Source organism: Octopus bimaculoides, chromosome 8 (assembly GCF_046866305.1).
Source record: "Octopus bimaculoides isolate indiv1 chromosome 8, ASM4686630v1, whole genome shotgun sequence".
In the NCBI taxonomy this organism is placed as follows: Eukaryota; Metazoa; Mollusca; class Cephalopoda; order Octopoda; family Octopodidae; genus Octopus; species Octopus bimaculoides.
In genome coordinates this window covers 83,124,596-83,144,229 of record NC_142935.1, presented here as the reverse complement: position 1 = coordinate 83,144,229, position 19,634 = coordinate 83,124,596, and the positions used below count along the sequence as shown (strand labels likewise).

The 19,634-nt window shown below is 34.5% G+C and overlaps 1 protein-coding gene across 1 annotated transcript in view; it reads left to right on the top strand.

The window, feature by feature from the left end:
* The window catches only part of LOC106879594 (uncharacterized), a 219,963-nt gene that overhangs the window by 114,597 nt on the left and 85,732 nt on the right, over window positions 1-19,634 (top strand). Inside the window, exons 2-5 of the mRNA XM_052970203.2 lie at window positions 12,193-12,305; window positions 13,911-14,007; window positions 17,275-17,330; window positions 18,969-19,016. Coding sequence (XP_052826163.1) covers window positions 12,193-12,305; window positions 13,911-14,007; window positions 17,275-17,330; window positions 18,969-19,016 — 314 coding nt within the window. The remainder of the gene's footprint in view (window positions 1-12,192; window positions 12,306-13,910; window positions 14,008-17,274; window positions 17,331-18,968; window positions 19,017-19,634) is intronic.

Genomic DNA, 19,634 nt, shown 5'->3' with positions numbered 1-19,634 from the left:
ATAATATCTATATGTGTGTATATAGCTATTATATTTATTGTGTGTACATACCTATTATTTTTACTTGTGTGAAACAAGTAAAAGAATAAAAGAAAATATATATATACTTTATTAAGAAGCAGCAAAAATATCACAAAAACTGTTACTCAGAGTTTCACATACCTGTTCGTCAGACAGTTTTGTCTTTCTGAACAAAGCTGTCCGACGAACGGGAACGTGAAACTCTAAGTAACAGTTTTTGTGATATTTTTGCTGCTTCTTAATACAGCATATTCCTCTATCTCTGGTATTCGAGTACTATTTTTTCCACCTTGTTTCGCATTTATGTGATTACTCTGGTATATATATATATATATATATATATATATATATATTATGTTATTAACCACAACAATTGTTTCGACACATCTAGCATTGACTCCTCTTGTGAGACACACAAAACTGGTTCAGGGGTATCCGGTGGTGCAGACGTATCTCGTCGGGTGATAAATAAAAAAAAACTCGTTAAAATGACTTCCATAATTCAATTTTCCGTTTTGTAGAGAGAAAAACAGTCAGACAGAGGAAAATTCTTCATATATATAGAAGAACCAAAATTAAAATTGCAGAAGACAAAAAGAGAAACGAATCCAGCGAGAAAAGTATTGAAAATACCGTTAACAGATATGTATGCATAAACGCCCTCGGGCAAGCTGCATGGCACGAGTACACACGCTCATACAATCATGAGCAAAAATGTGAGCATACGCAGACGCGAGGTTAGGCGCACTCATGATTACAAAATGAGTTAGATATATAGTAGGTGTTTAGAAGAACGGGGAGGTTAAAAGTAAATTTAAGTCATCCATACCTTAAAGTAAAATTAAATAAAATTACACTAAGTCAAAGGTTACTCAAAATTCATTCTCACTGCATTGTGCGAAAGTACATTTATATGAGTGTAGGCATCTCGATAGTCTTTCAGAAATTCTATTAAGTATCTTTTCGTTAGTCCACAGAATAAACAGGGATTCCTCGGAGTAGAGACGGCATCTCCTGGAAATTGCATTGTATGGTTTTGCATGTCTAACTATGGACCAAGTAATGTAGTATTTTGTATCAGCCTCCTTCAGTCGCCATATAAAATCTGCCAAAGATGTCGAATGTCTCTTATTGAGTGACCTAAAGCTGGCAAGATGATTACGATAACGATTCTTAAATGAATCAGCCGTCTGCCCAATGTAAACATAGGGCCCTCCCCTTGTGTGCACAGTACATTTATATACAAGATTTGTACTCATACAGAGATTCATCAAAGGACATTTTGATTTAACTCTGCATGAACATTTATCGTTTTTATTTATATACAAAGCAGTCCTGACTCCATTTATCGGCGTTGTTATCGTGCTAGCTGTTCCATGAGTATTTCTACTACTACAAATTGGTCGAAGTTGATGATTATCAATGCGGTTTATATCTCTTTGGTTGGCATTTAGATGTAAATGCTTGCTAGATCCAGTAGGTGGGTTATTGAACCTTTGTTGCATTTTGCTATTGTTTATGCGATGCATAAGCTGCTCCAAATTAGCAGAGTTAGCGTAGGATACCTCACGGTGTGCCAATTAAAAATAGCATGGTACCGATTGGATTTAGGAAAACACTTGTCCAAAGCAGCCAAAAATTTTCCAGCGATCCTGGTTGAAACATGCACACCGAAAATTGGATTGAACCAGAGGACATCCTGATTTCTATATTTGTTGTTAGGTTTATTTGATCTAGTGTGATGTGCAGGATTAAAACAAGCAGATGAATTACTATGTCGCATATGTCTGTGAGTTTTCTTTGGTAGATCATTTGGTAGATCAATTCCTTCTAGCCTGTATTCTTTATCCGAGTGATTTCTCAAACAAAAACGTTGTGGTGGTATACGATGTGTATCGCAGTTGTAGGAATTACCAGCGTTGCTTAAGCCTACATCTTGTATATATTGAATTCTATCACGGTACCCAGCCTTAGCTAGAGCATCATTATAATAAGATGCATGAGATTGGAAAGTTTTACTGGTAGCAGACAATCTAGAAATTCTAGTAGAAATATTCTTAACTAGTCCCCGTATAATCGAGGGTGGATGGTTGGACGCTACGCTAATGTACCTAATATGATCATTCGGTTTATGAAATGGTTGAAATAATCCAGAATCAAGGCAAAAGGTAGCGTCAAGAAAATTCACTCTTTAATCTTTACCTATCGTAATATTTAGTCCTAAATTTTTGAAAGCTATAAAGAAATTTTTCCTATGCCTTTCTAACTGTATTTTACTACTTCTGTCTAGAAAAAAATAAGGCGTCATCCCTATATAGACCCCTTGTTACTTCAGACAAGGAAGACTGGATTAATGAAAGGATATATATTCCGACTAGGTCACTGGCCTGAGCAGAATCATGTGAGCCCATTGCTATATCAAATGCATTTCCCTATCTAACCTACTCCATAATGTATCATCAAAATCTACTAAAGTGGCTCGCACAGCAAGAATAATAGTTATTTCACGTCGGGAAAAATCAGGGCTTGATTGAGAACGATCGGGTTTATAGTGGCACAGTAGCTCTCTATATCAAGTTGCAATAATTTACTAGTTTTATTAATTTCAAGAAGCTTGAACTATCCAACAACCTCTTGGGTATCAGACCAGAGGGCTAATCTAATTTTAGACTTAAAAACGGGTATTACCCTGTCAATGATACTTTTACTAATAATGCCTATATGTATGTATGTATGTATGTATGTATGTGTGGATGTATGTATGTAGGTGTCTGTATATATATATATATATATATATATATATATATATATATATCACGTTATCACGTGACCGACCAGGGTATCAGATGTTGTTATACATCGCTGTTCACAATGCACGTTTGCATAGTTTTAGCCTTCAAATGATGCCACCCGTGGCTAGGTGAGCAGGCCAACAATACCCACTCATCGAAGGGGGACTGGAGCAATATGAAATGAAATGTTTTGCTCAAGAACACAACGCTCCGCCCAGTCATGGAATTGAACCTGTGATCTGGCATCGTGAGTGCAACACCCTAACCACTATATATATATATATATATATATATATATATATATATATATATATATATATATATATATATATATATATGCATGTGCGCGCGCGCGTGTGTGTGCGTGTTTGTGTGTGTGTAGACATGTATTTATGTACGTATGCATATCTTAGAAAGTTTATGGGAACATATACATATTGAATTTTTTATTCTTATTTTATTTGTTTTATTTTAGCTTTTTTTCCTGAATTGTCACTACAACCCCACTATGTTTAAAATATATAGTCTCGTAAAAGATTACGAAAGAATTCTTAGTTTTAAAATTTACGGTTGGCTGCGCACATTGAAATCGAGAAAATGAGATTTAATATTAAAAATTGTTTTATTTATTTATTTACTTAGAATCATAATCTCCAATCAATGTCTTTGATTTAGCGTTCTAATGCAGAAAATGTTTGAAACAAATACTATACAGTTGTACTCAGTTGGGTTTTTGTTCATGTGCTGAACTATGTGCTTACGCATCAACAAAGGAATTTTATTAAAGCTTTTTTCTAAGTGTAGCGATTCTGTTCCTTAATCCTTCATTCTTAACCTAAACACTTACCCATATCCCTAAAGTGTAACCTTAAAACTTAAAGTTCCACAAGACTAACCCTAAATCTAAATTTTTCTCTTCTAAACTAATATCACCTCTAATCCTTGCTGCAAACTTTAATTATTGTACATTAAAACCTAAATTCAACTTAAACACCAGTTTGACTAAACACAACCCTAATCCATCCCCACTAACCCTTAATCCCAACCCATAACCCAACACTAAATGAAACTTAACCAGTAATAGATATTAAAAATTGCATGGCACTATTTTCAACTTCATTTTCCATAGCCGTGCTATTTCCTACTTAAGAGGATTGTGTATATTTACTTTTTCGTCTTCCTTCTGAATCAAAGGGCACTCAAGATCAGCTATATAACACATGTGATGCATCTTGTGTACCACCACTAGGCCAGGTTTGCTATGCTCTAGCACCCGATCTGTTTGGATTGGAAAACCTCACAGGATTTTGTAGGTCTCCTACTTCTCCATTCTGTGCAGCTTAAGCTCATACCATGTCTTATCTCTCTCTAGACCCCACTTTTCGCACAGTTTCCAGTGTTTTACTTTCGCTACCTCATCGTGTCACCCCAAATTGTAATGGTTTTGGGCAAGTCTAGGGCATTCGTTCGCAGTAAAGGCAATGATTTTGTCCACTAACTCTCAGTTTTCTTTTGCTGAGTACAAAAGTGCCAACCGTCCACAGCCAGTAGACCAAGGTGACATTTGTTTACTGATCATACTTCAAGAACCTTGTGGTGGACTTTTGCAGTTCCGAGCAATGATGAGTCTTGTAGGTGTTTTATCTTTATATTTGTTCCAGTCTTTTTGAACCACGTTGATAGTTGGGTACAGATACTTGCAAGTGTACCAATCACTATTGGTACCACATCTACTTTCTTTATTGCCCACAGCTTGAATATTTCTCACTTCAGTTCGTCAGAGTTCACTTCGTTTTATTCAATCCTGTGGCACCAGGACATGCTAAGTCAATGATCAGGCATGCTTTTTCTTTTCTCTTCACCAGAACAATGTCAGGTTTCCCATGATAATCTGATGGTCATTGTGAATCATTGCATCCCACAAGACTTTGCAATCCTCATTCTCAATAATTCCTTTTGGGATTTGGTCGCACCATGTTCTTGATCTTTCTAGGACATAATTTGAAAAAGCTCCTAATGGATCATCTTCACCACATTGTCATATCGCCTTTGTATTTGGGTTGTGCCAATTCGGGCTTTCATTAACGGTGTGTCACACTGTTTCCCACCTCTCACTGCACATTCTGCATTTATCATTCTCAGTTGTTTTATCAATTCTGCACTTCACATTAATTTGTCCTCAATGCTTGTTTTTATGCCGCGTATATAAATGCTTCTGTTTCTATCTTCAAGTCACTTCTCCGCATTCATAACCACCGGCCATCTGTATCTGTCTTTGCGCTCATATCTCTTTGTCAACCGACCGTGCATTTACTTTCCCTTCCATGCCATTTCATTTTTCGTGCCTTTTTCTCTCCTCTTTAAAATTCTCTTTTTTAACATAATTATTAGTTTTGATGATGGAGAACTTTTTCACATACATCAACATTGGTTCCACAGCATTTTTTACACACAATCCCAGACTGTTTTCCTCTGATTCAACACAATCCCGACAACTGATCAAACCTCTTCCACCTTTTCTTCTGAACAAGTGCCACCGATCATTGTCACTCTTAGAATGGAATGCTCCGTGCAATGTCAGTAGTTAGCATATTTTCTTATCCATACTCATGAGTTCATTCTTTTGCCAGTTTATGATTCCAGTTCCTTATTTATGTGATGCTATCACCCATGTATTTGCTGCTTGTATTTTATACCATCCGGTCAATTCTGAGCGCAACATCAATCGCAGTCTTCAGAAATACTCTTTTTTTCCTGCTCAATGATTTCTTTGAACTCTAATATGTCAAGATACTTCCTTCCTTATCAATGTGTTTCATTACTTCCCTATTTGGTAATTGTATCCCTGCCAGGGATTGTACCTTGCCTCTTTTCAGGCTGGTTATACCACACTTATTGAGTCTCAATTCAATCTCAATATCAGTACTACAACAATCGACCGTATTCACCAGGGAACTCACTTATATTTCATCCTTAGCATACAGCTTCAAATCATTCATGAAAAGACAGTTAATTTTTTTTTTTTTTTTTTGAACTGATATCCCACGTTCTCTTTCCGCGGCACCAAGATCAGAGTGATCATGCAAAATACTAAAAGTAACGAACATATGCTATCTCCTTGGAAAATCACACTCTTGATGCCCAGAGTACCCAAGCTTTGTTCGTACGTTGTCAACTTAGCTTTCGAATCCACCATATTTCTCTTCAGAAATGTTACATTTCTTGCAATTCCATATTAATTTTTCTATATTAATACGCTAAAGCCGAAATGCTTTACAATGTCTCGTGATTAGTTGAAGGGAAAGGCGAAGAACGAGAGAGAAAGAAGTCTCAATGACGTGAAGCAGGGGGAACGAAATATTTATTGCGTGGTTAAAAAGTTAATTGAAAGGTGTGATATAGAGAAAGAGTTAAAAATACAATGTATAACAGAGGGGTGATGAGGTTAGAGCGAGAGCGAGAGCGAGAGAGAGAGAGAGAGAGAGAGAGAGAGAGAGAGAGAGAGAGAGAGAGAGAGAGAGAGAGAGAAATATAAAGAGGTAAATTTATATTTGGCAGAGGTAAATTTTAAACATATATTATTGTAACTAAGAAGAAATAGCATTTTAATATTCAAGTTTTTTATTTCTTCCATCTGTCGACCTATTATCTACTTATCCACTTTGACAAATACAACGATTGGTAGGCAGAAGAAGGAATAATAATTATAAACTTATAGATAGAAAGATAGATTTTTCAATGAAACTTAGCAAAATAGCCGTGAATATTATTATTTTTAAAAAAATTTCTTATTCGAACTTCGTATTGAGAAGAAAAGTAGACATGAACAAACTGAGCTTTGTTTCCGAAAACTATTATGATGGTGGTGGTGGCGGTGGTGACAGTAGTGAAGGGGGTGATGATGACGGTGGTAGAGGTGATGATGGTGGTGAATGGATAGTGAAAAGTGTAGTTTTTGTTTTTTATTGAACTAAATTTTTTATATCGCCTATCACTTAACGCATGCGCATAAGTGCAATTATTTGTCATCTGCTCACTTGAAAATTGACATTTGTTTATAAAATATGGATAACAGACAATGTAAGCTAACGAAAGAATGAGGTAGCAATGATGTAATTGAGAAGCAGAGGGTCGAATAAGTAGAACAAGCACGGAAGCATCAACGAGTAAAAGGGAAAATATGAATCAAAAAGTATATTGGAAGTATTTATAACAGATAAAAAAACGTGTTCAAGATAGAATATAAAATGAAAATGAGAGAAAACGTCAAGAAAACAGTAAACATATTGTTGAAAGTTACAATATCGGTGACATGAATATTCTCTGTAATCGTTGTGAAGCTTTTAGATCTATAAATGAACCTATGAAGTACTGAGAGAGAAAGGAGAAGTCATGCCCCCTCTGTTACAGCTTTATCCAAAACACTTTCCTAATCTTATCACTAAACACTGTGCCATATCTTTCCTCCCTGTATCTGCTATCCACAGGACAGAATCTCTCCTCGTTCATGTTTTTCCAGCAAATGTCAGTTTACAAATGTTCAAAAAGTACCTTTAAGTCTCCTCTCGTTCATTCTCATCAGTCTTAGAATGAGGTCTGCAAAAGTAATTGACACTGCATTATAAAAACATATCTATAAATTATTCATCATTAACATCAAGCGTGCATCTATTTCCAGTTGCACTATTTACATATCATTTGATATGTGTCAATAGCTAGCATAAACTATCTGGTGGTGAAGATTTATCAATTATTGTGCGCTGAAAGAAATTACTTTACACGCCATAGAGCATGTGAATCAACATTAAAATTCACTGTTAATGCGTAGTACATTTGCTGGCAAGAGTAAAATGCATTCACACTGAAGCATAAGTACAAGAAAATATATTATATCTTAAGGCGCAGATTGGATTTCTACATTTGATGCTAAAATTGCTGTAGGCAGACTGTTGTTTAAAAGTTCTACGTATGTGGTTGTGTTTGGTTGTGTATGGTTGTAGTGTGATGGCTGCTCCAGGCTATATTTGTGGTCTCTTGAGTGCTTCATATCTTCATGAAAACAAGGAAAAGTCTTCTAGAGTGTGCAATGGTTTTCTTGTTCAGCTAACGATGAGACTATCAAAGTTACCTGAAAGAATTTTTCATAAATAATATTTAAATTAGTTTTAGATATGTATTCACAGCTAAACAAGGTCAGCAAATATAAACAAAGCAGCACACGAGTACTTAACTTACTAGAAAGCAAGCAAATCTAAATATAAACTGTTATAGTTGTTTCATCAATTTTTGATTTGTTGTTTACACTCAAACGATATTTATCAATACATACAACACTAAAGAAGTGAAAAAAGGTTATATCTCATTTTCCCACTACTACTTAGCTTAAACAAGAGTTACAACTCATTCTAGAAAGGCATAGTAGTAGGTGGACAACAAGCGTCGCACTGATGTTCTCCTGCTATGAGAAACAACATCGCAACCAATCTATAACCCCACATTGTCTTCGTATTGCTGTTGGTGTAATATAAAACGTCAGGCCTAGCGATTTTCACCCACAATTATGCAGTCATTTGTTCAGTACTGTGTAGGATTCCATACACTTCCCCATAGAGTGGTTTTAGCGCTTATTGTTATCAGATCTTGATTATGAATAGGGTTGTGTTTTCGGGCTAGATTTCATGGTTGTGAGTTATGCTTAGGAATTGTCTCTCTTTAATTGAATAGAATCTTTCTAATTTCACATTCGAGAAGGCATATATTCAAATACACAAAATGGCATATGTTGTGTCACGGCCACTCTGAGCTATTGGCCAGCATCGTTAGAATAAAATTTTTTTCGTCATCCTAGTCATGAGCCAACTACAAAAGCCAGTGCGAGAATAACTGACGGTTATAGAATGTTAGGGCATATGATCAGGACGACTATTCAGTGACTGTGTACTACACATACAGAACAATCCAGCTGTCCAAACTTTTCAAAATATAATTAACCAGATATGGTCAAATAAATCTGCCACCAGTGGTTTAAGAATAACATCTTAATGAACTACTACATAAATAAAGGCAGGATTTATCAACTTCGCTTACATCATGCCTCTTCCCAATGTTAATGCATGGTCTAGTCAAGATGTAGTGCAGTTGATATGATTGCCAGTTAAAGCTTAAAAGACATAAAAAGCTTGTAATGCAAAGTGTTGAGAAAATGAAATAGTTTAATCATGTCTTCAGCGATTTCCTTCGAATAGCGATCTCCATGATTGTCATGTAGAATAGGTTATCAGAAATTATTTGATCATTTCAAGGAAACATGGTGATCATTATTCCCTCTGAAGAAATCTAACGGCTTCATGTCTCTAAACCATGCCTCTAATCGAAAGTAGGTTCCTGAAAATATATCATTCAACATTTATCATAGGTTAGACGTCCTGTATTTTGTTAGTTTATAGCATTTTAAATTCAAAGAGTACCTGGAAACGATATTATGAATAGCGATATACATTTTAACATGCAGAACATTTGGTTTGCAACCTGACCCGTAATACGCATAATGGAGTTCTCTTTACTGGAAATATCAGGGCCAGATCGCTAATCAAAATATAACCTCTCCTCACTCAGTCTTAGAGGTTATGGCTATTGACACTACTCTTCCACCTCTGTCTTAGAAAAAAATGAAAAATATAATGATAGCGATTTAGTACATTGTTGATTACTTCGTATCTGAGAGCGGCCAACGTTTAAAATATAGACGCTGATACAATCTGCTATCAGTGTACATCAATGGCCAGGCTATCAAGATTGTATTATTTCACCTACATTGAATCTGCTTTAATCAACAATGAGTGTTGCTTTTGAATATGGGAATGCTTAATTAGTGTGTTGCACTCAGATGTTCGGCCAACTACCAACCAATTATAGGTATACCTGAGTAGACATGACCAGGCCGCCCCATAAAAACATCAAACTATTGGTGAGAATAACTAAAGCCAGTCTGGCTTGTGGTTAACTCATAGGTATTTGGACGATCAAAATGTGACGCTAAGACATACAAAATAAATTGCGTTCAGCAATGTTTTACAGATGAACTCTTAGACACCAAACAATTTTTTTCAACTGCGCTGCAGGAGCACTCAATAACTTGGAAAATGAGTAATATTAACATCTTTTAGCAAAAATATTCCCTATTTATTAAGCATTATTTGCCTTATCATTCTAATCTTAATATAACAGCCTGCATCGATAGGTCTCTCTCTGAGTTCAATCAATCATCTGTTGTGTAACATCAAGAAATCTTTTGACTCAAATAATTTTTAATGATTTGCTCTGTTGTCGTTAACCTACATTCTCATATACAAATTATACTGCCCATCATTCTCTTTAATTTTCTATATACATTTGTCACCCACACGCATATTAGGCATCTAACAGGTATGTAAAACTAATAAATATTGAGAATACGACTACCTTGAATCTCTCAATAGTGCTAAAATATCAATGTAGTTGAAAAAATAATTCTCAGGGTAAGTATAAATACCAGCGGAGCTATATATAACCACACCAAACTATTCATGTCAAAAAGTTCAACCTTTTCTTATTGGAAATACCATTTTCCTTCTGATTTTAGATCTTAAACATTTGTAGAGGGGTTATTATATACCAATTACTTAGATAATCTTTTGATCGAAGTTTTCCAATTTAGTATATATTTGAGATCCTGCCGTATTAGTACTAAGTCATGCACACTCCAAAATTTACTAGCGCATTATTTATTGTCTACTTATCAATAAATAGCAAAAATCTTCTTTCTGCAAATGCTAAGTTTACAATTCCCGCTGTTCTTTTGTTCTGATCAAATATCTATAACACTACATGTACGAAAAGCAATTCCTTGGCAAGGTGTTCGCTATTGCTTGTCTCTTCTTGACGTTAAAACAGTATTCAATGTTCAAACGTGTTCAGCCCACTCATCAATTCTCTTGATCAAATGTGTACAAAATGTGAAGAGAACTTTTCAGATCTTCAAATGTGTACAATTTCAATCAAACCCATTCATTTTGTTCCTGCTCTGTCTGACGTCTACATCACCATACACTATTACTTTATGCGAATTGCTTCAAGTTACAAAAGTTACCCTTCAGAACTATCAATCTATTCACATTTTCCGCTCAACTATTGACGTCTAGAAGCTGCGATTGAATATCAACAGTATCAATCTCTCTTTCTAGACTGAAAATTACGCCTACCACATCTACTATAGATGTCTTCGATAGATATTTTATAGTATCTAATTGGTGTTCCGATTTCAAATTTCATCACATGTACTTTTTCAGCCTTTCTGGTTTGATAAAGTGACAGTAATATACAAAGTGTGTCTATGATTCATCTCACATTATGTTGCTTACACCTAAAAGTAAAGTAGTCTAGGGGAATTTGAATAAATCCTTAGTTTACCTTTTGAAACTTTGATTTAAAATTGAATTATGTAAAATACTGAAATGAAAACTTATGGTTGTAAAATATAGTTTATGCTCAAATGAATCGATAATCTGTTGATGATTAGTTATGACTAATGATTATTCATAGTATTTTGATGTTTGTTATATACCTAAAGTTTTCAGCTGGTATCAATTGTACAAAAATGTTGTATATAGATTTTGAATCTTTTATCTTTTATCTTTTACTTGCTTCAGTCAACTTTGAATTTTATAATCGAATAAATCGACTCCAGTACTTATTCTGTCGACCTCTTACGCCGAACCGCTAAGTCACGGGGCCGTAAACACCAACACTGGTTGTCAAGTGGTGATGGGGGGACAAACACAGACACAGACACACACAGACACACACAGACACACACACACACACACGCACGCACACACACACACACACACACACACACACACACACACACACACACATATATATATATATATATATATACACATATATATATATATATACGACGGGCTTCTTTCAATTTCCGTCTACCAAATCCACTCACAAGGCTTTGGTCGGCTCGAGGCTAGAGTAGAAGACACTTGCCCAAAGTGCCACGCAGTGGGACTGAACCCGGAACCATGCATTTGAGAAGCAAGATTCTTACCACACCAGCCACTCCTGGGAATGATAATATTTAGTTTCTAAAGCAATTATGGAGATTGTAACCCAAAACCTTTCTCTTTTCAAATACATTATTATTGACAGAGAAATTTGTAAATTAAGTGAAGTTGCTTATTGTACTGCTTTCCGGCTTTTCAGGTGTTATCGATACTTAAAGCGTTGTTGAAATGTATAATTGTTTAGATGAAATGTACAAATATTCTTTATAAAGTTTCGGTATGATTTTATTTGAAATATATTTCTTTTTTTCTTTTAATTTCAGGCTGCACAGAAATACTCGTATCGGCATAGCAGATGTAAATCCTTATCTCAATTGTATCCTCTGTGGGGGTTATTACATCGATGCTACGACAATCATAGAGTGTTTGCATTCTTGTAAGTAACTAAGAACTCATTTAAGCAATAATACTGGGAAACAATGATTATACATTTCAGCTTTTCACTTTAATCTATTTAGAAGGTTCTCATACAACTTATCGAAAAAAAGTAATGTATATTACAAGACATTGGTCTAGCAAAGAGGGAACTAGATGTAATACTTGACTACGAATTCGCATATTGAATTCATATAAAATTTTTGTTATAATTACAAATATCAATAAGGAAACTTCCATTTTATTTACATTCCATTTTCACCTTAACTTGCCATTTGGCTAATCATCATTAGTGAAACACATCAGTGTGTGGTTGTTTATAACGTATATCCGTGCACTGAATGTCTAAAGTATATTTCAGGATCTCTTCAAAGCAATGTTCTGGGGTCCCTAATACTCTAAACTCTCAGCGTATTAAAATTCTTGCATACAATAATTCTTGCATTGTTGTTATAAATTGTATTAATTTTAATTCTTACTGTTGAAACTTAGGCGCTCTTGTTCGACACGGAATCTATCGATTTAGTTTTATCTAATTTGTTTTGTTTCTTAAATGATGTGATATAAAGACACTTGCCTTAACAAATGCATTCTTGACTAAAACAAAATCCAACATAAGCCACTGAGGGAAACTCTACGAGTTGTTAGATCTGTTAGCAATCAAATCTTCCTCAACTCAAGTACCATAGTTCAAAAAGGAAGTGTTGTTTAATATCAACATTAGAAACATATTATCTGAGGAAAAGACTTTGATCCCAAATATGCATGATTAGAGCTATCCTGAAGCTAAAACAACAAATTCCAACACAGTTTTGTGTTTTATATCATATAAAATCATGTACTACAAAACACTTTCTTGAGAAAACATAGATAAGGGTAAATGGGCGACTATCATTCTACCAACTACTATTAATAAAGTAACCATATAGAAGTTCGCTTCTTGGTTGTATTTTATTTTTAATTCGATGACTTTTGCGTGGTGTCTTCTTTTAAAATGTGTACAATCAAGTAAGTGTCTTGATACTATAATATTTACGAAACTAAAACATTCGATTCTGAAACTAATCAATCGGAACTGCATTGCACAGTAGTGCCGAAATTTGAATGTTATTTGCATAATATAACATGCATTTTATAAACGTTCTCACGTTTTTATGAATGGTATCTAGAGAAATATTGATGGTATTTCTTAAATATTCTGAATTGAAATATCATAATTTGTACTGAATTTCATTTGTATCGGTGAAATCTGAAAGTAAATAAAGTAACAAAGCATTTGCAAGTATTCTTTCTGCATGTACAAAAACCGAAAATTTATCAAAGTGAAGTATAATACTTTTTGAAAAATGATTCAGACTGTCATCTCCGGAATATCCTCGATGTGTAGGCAGAGAGACGCGCACACGCACACACACACACGCACACACACACACACACACACACACACACACACACACACACACACACACACACACACACACACACACACGTTCTAATAATATCAAATCTAGTTATTGTAATCATTACTTTGTTTATGCTATACAGCATTTCGTATATAAAGAGCAGGCACAAATATATTTGTATTTCTTTTCTCTCTCCAACCTAGTTTGCCGAACATGTATTGTCAGATATCTGGAAAGTAGTAAATTCTGCCCCATATGTGATGTAATGGTGCACAAAACCAAACCGTTACAGAATATACGGTGAGTTTAAAATTTGTTTTATCAATTGTGACAGTCAATAACTTCACTTTAATTTTAAAAAATGTTTACATTTGGCATGTATCAGAGTGGATTTGGTTGATGTACTCAATAGCATCGCTATTTTTTATATCGCTCACTAAGAGAAGAAAAATTCCATAGGATACATATGTATACATGCATATATATATACAGAGATACCAATATAATATGCGTGCACATGTTTGCATTCGTTTAAATTTGTAATCAGTATTTACATTTCGCATAATAACGAGATAAATAATGCTTGGCATAGGAAATATTAAGCTGATCATGTAATTATTGCATGTTCGGGAGCTGTTCGATCTTTAATAGAAGTTTTATTGCATGTCCTCGGGTAAGAGATATGTTAAGACTCTAATTTTTAAATCTGGTGGTATGGTATTTTATATGAAACTTTTCTGTGCCACAGTGGCCACATTTTCGCAAAAAAAACTTATTCTTAGATTGGAAAGAGTATTATGAGGATACCACGTAATCATAATACACTTGTATGGACCAGTGCAAAGTTGTATGAAGTCATGCCAAAATGAGTTTTTGTACTCTTGAAGCATATTTCAAACAAATAATCTATAATGGCTTGTTTAATTGGTGTATGCTCTCTAAAGGTTTACATAGTTGCTGTTTGATCCGAAAAGGCTTATTTAGATGATACATATCTCAGAAAGGTCTATCAGACTGGCAGAAGCTTTGGCATTTTTATGTCAGCACAATAAACCATACATTTTAGGGACTCTTTCCTACAGGAAATACAGATCTATATTACAAGCATACAGTATCCTTAGAATCTATATCTGTGCATTATGCTGGGTTGATTCGTCATGTGACTGAAGCTCTGTTTTTTTCTCAGTATTGAACAACAGAAATGGCTTTTGAAGAAATGGTTTTTGATTATGTAGAGTTCTGATGCTATTTTTGTTCCACTTTTGGTTTTCTTTGGGTGCACTTTTGTATTTGAAGATATATATAGCTGTGTTTCCATATATTAGCTGCACTGAATTTATATAATGCTACAGATTATGTTAAAAGCAATTATGTGTGTCTGTGTGTGTCTGCGCGCGCGTGTGTTTACATATGTATATGTACATATGTGTGGGTGTATATATTTTATTAAATCTGGCTAGACTAAGTACGAATAGTTGATTAAGCTAGCAAATCTTAGAGCAGCTACCAAGTCCCACGTCAATTATTTGGTGACAAGTACTCTACTAATGAGAGCTACTCTATCGTTCAGAATGTCATCCAAATCATATTATTATCTCATTTTTAGTGAAAAAGCAAATACTTTTCTAATGCAGAGTCACGTCTATACTACTTATTCGACAAGCTCATACACATTCTTTCTGATGCTTCAAGGCTTTTGTGTACATTGCATAGTTCGTATAATTAGAAAACACAGCCAATCCATGACTACCCGGTAATGGTGGAGCAGGTTTACACTGTTTTTCTAGCAATGTCGCCAAATATGTGTCACCTAGAATGATTATCAATTAGAGGCTATGAAAATAAATTTTCAATTAGAAAATTTCTCTTATTAGCACGTGATTAGTCTGGAACTGCCAAAAGAGAAAGGCGTCTTTCGTAAAATTTCTGTAATAGTAAATATGTGTGCAGAGTTATAGTGTGCATATGACTGGGCTATTTTAGAGTTTTAGCCATTACGCTTTCAGCTAAAGCTGTTGTATAATATGAAGCTAAAAAAAAAACAGTTATGTAGCCTCTTCCAAAGTAACATACTGAAACTTTAGACAGAATTCACAACAGTGTGAAGTTTCATGATCTCAATATGGATGTCCGATTCTAGAGACACGCTTGTAACCGAATACGCCATAGTCCACCTTGATGCCTTTTCTCTGCATGAGAAGCAATAGCATGGCCATTGGTGGGATTTAAATACCTAGGAATAATCTGCACTTAGGAAGCAAAGAAGGGAAAACGTCTCGTCCAGAGTTCTAACAATTCCATCAATCCTCTGATTAGCGGTTGATTGAGCATTGAATCCCGAAAGGTTGAAAGGTAAAGTTGGTTTCAGTAGAATTTGATCCCAGGGCGTAGATCTCGGAATGAATGCTGCAATGCATTCTGATTCTCTGATAACTATCATTTCAACCAATTCTTATATGCTGAACCTCAGCCTTGTTTCGACATACACTTTTTCGTTCAATTTCTCTTTACTTAACGTTACTTTTGTGACAATCTCTCTATTGCTGGTTATCATGACACATTATGACCTTTTGCTTAACTTTTGTGGGTAGTAATCCAAGCAAGACTCAGATTTCAAGATACCAGTGGTTCTTGATGCCATTAAGGCAATTCACATTGTTGCAAGCCGAATCTCCAATTCCTTTTCCGCCTCTGGCTTTCCTACAGGTATTGATCATCAGCTGTTCCGATTGGCCATCAGCTGCATCAATCTCACTATCTGGGAAAGTCTTCAGAGGTGATGGACCCTGTCTCATTCTTCTGACTAACATAAATACGTGGGTACTAACAGACATACACACATTAATAAACAAGATGCTTCTAAAGGTCTCGAATTCTGAATCTTGCTTTTCTCTCAAACATAATTTAACTTATGATAGAATTTAAATTCCTCCAGTTTTTATTTAGTTTGTAAATATCTTTATGACAATAGTTATTTTTAAAAATTTGCAGCAGTCACTTTAAGTTTGTTTTTTAAGCTAATGTCTGTTTTACATCGTGTTAACAAAATATGGTGTTGATAGAAATCCATAGCAATCTGCACAAATTCCATGTGACAAAATAGAAGTATAGTCGAGGTCAATAACTCAATGACTAAAGTTCTGATTTTGTCAACAACATTATAAAACATTCATTGGCTGTACGCGGTTATTTATTAAACTTATCAGTCGTTGACAATGGAATGCTGGTTATGTTGGTATCTCTACTATTTACGGTGGTATTTCGATAAATAAATAGAAAAGTGAGCCTTGCTTTTGCATTATTTGATATAAGAATAACATGAGTGAGAGATAGAAATAAAGACCATTCACGAAAAATTAAACCTGACATCTTATTTTAGTTGGAAAACTATTTCCTCTATTACTAATAGACTTAAACATATATCAACATCAAAACCTCTCATTGTTCGTACATATGAATTTTAGAATTCACATCTATGAAAGAGATCAAGTTGTGTATTGAAAAATATTGTTACATGTATTAAAAATATTTTTGCTGAAAGATAACCATTGATTCTTTTCTTTTTAGACCTGACAACACATTACAGAACCTCGTTTACAAATTAGTACCGAGTTTATTTAAAGGTAAGATTAATATTTTTTTGAACAGTTTCTCAATTAAATTTACGAGAAGATACTTCCTCAAAAATTCAAATATAACCTTTTCCAACTTAAAATTTAAAATAGTTTGTAAATACTAAATAAACTTAAGTTTGTTTAATTTTATAGCTATTTGTATGCCTGGACATCCTCCTGAAACAGATTACGAAACGTTCTAAGAACTTAACTACTCAGTTACATGAAATTGATACTACCACTCAAGATAAAGCATCTCAGATAAACAAACCTGCAAAGTAGACCTCTACTTACTCTATGACAGTACTCAATACAACCAATAATACTTTCGAAGCACAAACAAGCGAGTGACGCGCTACTTGGTTTTCTCCCTAGCTAAAAATAGCAGCCCTAAATTATCAAGTCATACCTCTACTTCGTAAAAGAGGAAGGGTACATTAGATAATGTAATACTCGATACACTAACAGAATGTTTATGATTAAAATTCTCTGGTCGTGAGGCTGATTGATCAAAGATGAACAACAAACAAATAAGAGTGAATGACAAATGCTCGGTTTTGATTTAGAATTGAGAACATACTTCGGCTCTGAAGAGTTCTAAGCCTATGCAAAGATAAGCACTATCTGCACACACCAAACTCATATACTCTGGATAGTATACGAAAACATCGACTTCTTTCATTGAGCTATATACTGTATCTTCAAAAGAAAAACTCTCTCGACGTTTTCATTTGTTGATTGTATACCATTGTTGCATAAACCCACTCGATACATCATCATTTTCTCCTCTCAACAGACCTGCCAATGCCTCTCACCTTATCAAATTACCCAAACGTTATTCTTAGAGAATAATAACTCTCTACAAATAACTCCCATCTTGACCATGTTTTTACCCCATTTACACATTTTCAAGAATGCAAAACTCATATTTACTAGATTATTACCATTCTGTTGCCTGTATCATTCATTCTAGAACTGTGTAAAATAGTTATGGATAACATTGCATTTCATTTCATGATGAATATTTCATCATCATTTAACCATACTACTCTTCCTACATTTGGTAAGATTTGAAAAATAATACCATACATTTAATATGAGTTCTTATAGAAACGACATAGTCTGAGCGGTTTTAACAGATCTATATAAATTGGTAGTAACTTAAAATCAATGCAAACATCTTTTTCCTTGAAGCCATGGCTGAATGTAAGCAAAGATTTGAAACTCGCACAAAAGTTAGGTTATCTAAAACTATTGCATAAACAATCTCAGTGAATGCGTAAAGTGATGAATTAGGGAATTGTGCTTCTATGTATTCAAACTCACTATAAAATTAAACCCACGACCACTTCTAGAATAGCTTCAAACTGACCTGTGAAATTATTGAACAGATCATCAGGATTCGCTCACCTCTCCCTTCCAAACTGCCAATGATAATATCTGACGGTTACATATATAAATGTAAGGATGCATCTAGGCACAAACTCAAGTACGTTCTGCAGTACTATTCATAATTTTATCCAGTCTAGTGGAGATGTAGTTATGCTTTCAACCTAAATTAGATTCACTTTATTATATAAGTTCCAAGAATTTAACTTAATCTCTTTAATAAATTATGTATAAACTAAACGCATTTTTCTTTTTCAGATGAAATGAAACGCCGACGTACATTGTATTTATCTCTTTCTGCTGATGGTAAGTCATTGGCAACCAATTTGTTTGTAATCGTTATACAAGCAGAAAAATATGACCACTCATACTCACATGTTTCCTTGTTAATTGTGGCTATCTTATCAATGACGATTGGATTTTGTTCTAGTTATTTGTTATAATTCTGTAAATGTATTGAAAAAAAAAACGTCTACGTTATTCGTGGACGTTTATAAATGTTTCTAGTATTTCACATCATCATAAAACTTCTTCGTCAAGCAATCTTGTGTAAAAAGCGACCAAATTTCTCTTAGATCACACTCTACTGTCTTAATAATATAAGGATGCATTGGATAATGTATTCCGGGATATACAATGCCTGAAAAAGACAGCAGTTTTCGTGTCTTGAATTCTTTCAAGCATGAATCTGCATAATTAGAACTGATCTTGAGTTAAACGGCAACAACATGAACGCATTTTGCTTGCATTTTGTTGCTGCACTATTTATCATTTAACCAGTAAAATGTACAGAAATATATTAGTCAAATGTAGATTTGGAGGTTTTCATATCCTAATTCACCGAATTAGGACACAAAAGTATAATTCCATGAAAACTGAATGCTTCATATTTCATACACACACACACACACACACACACACACA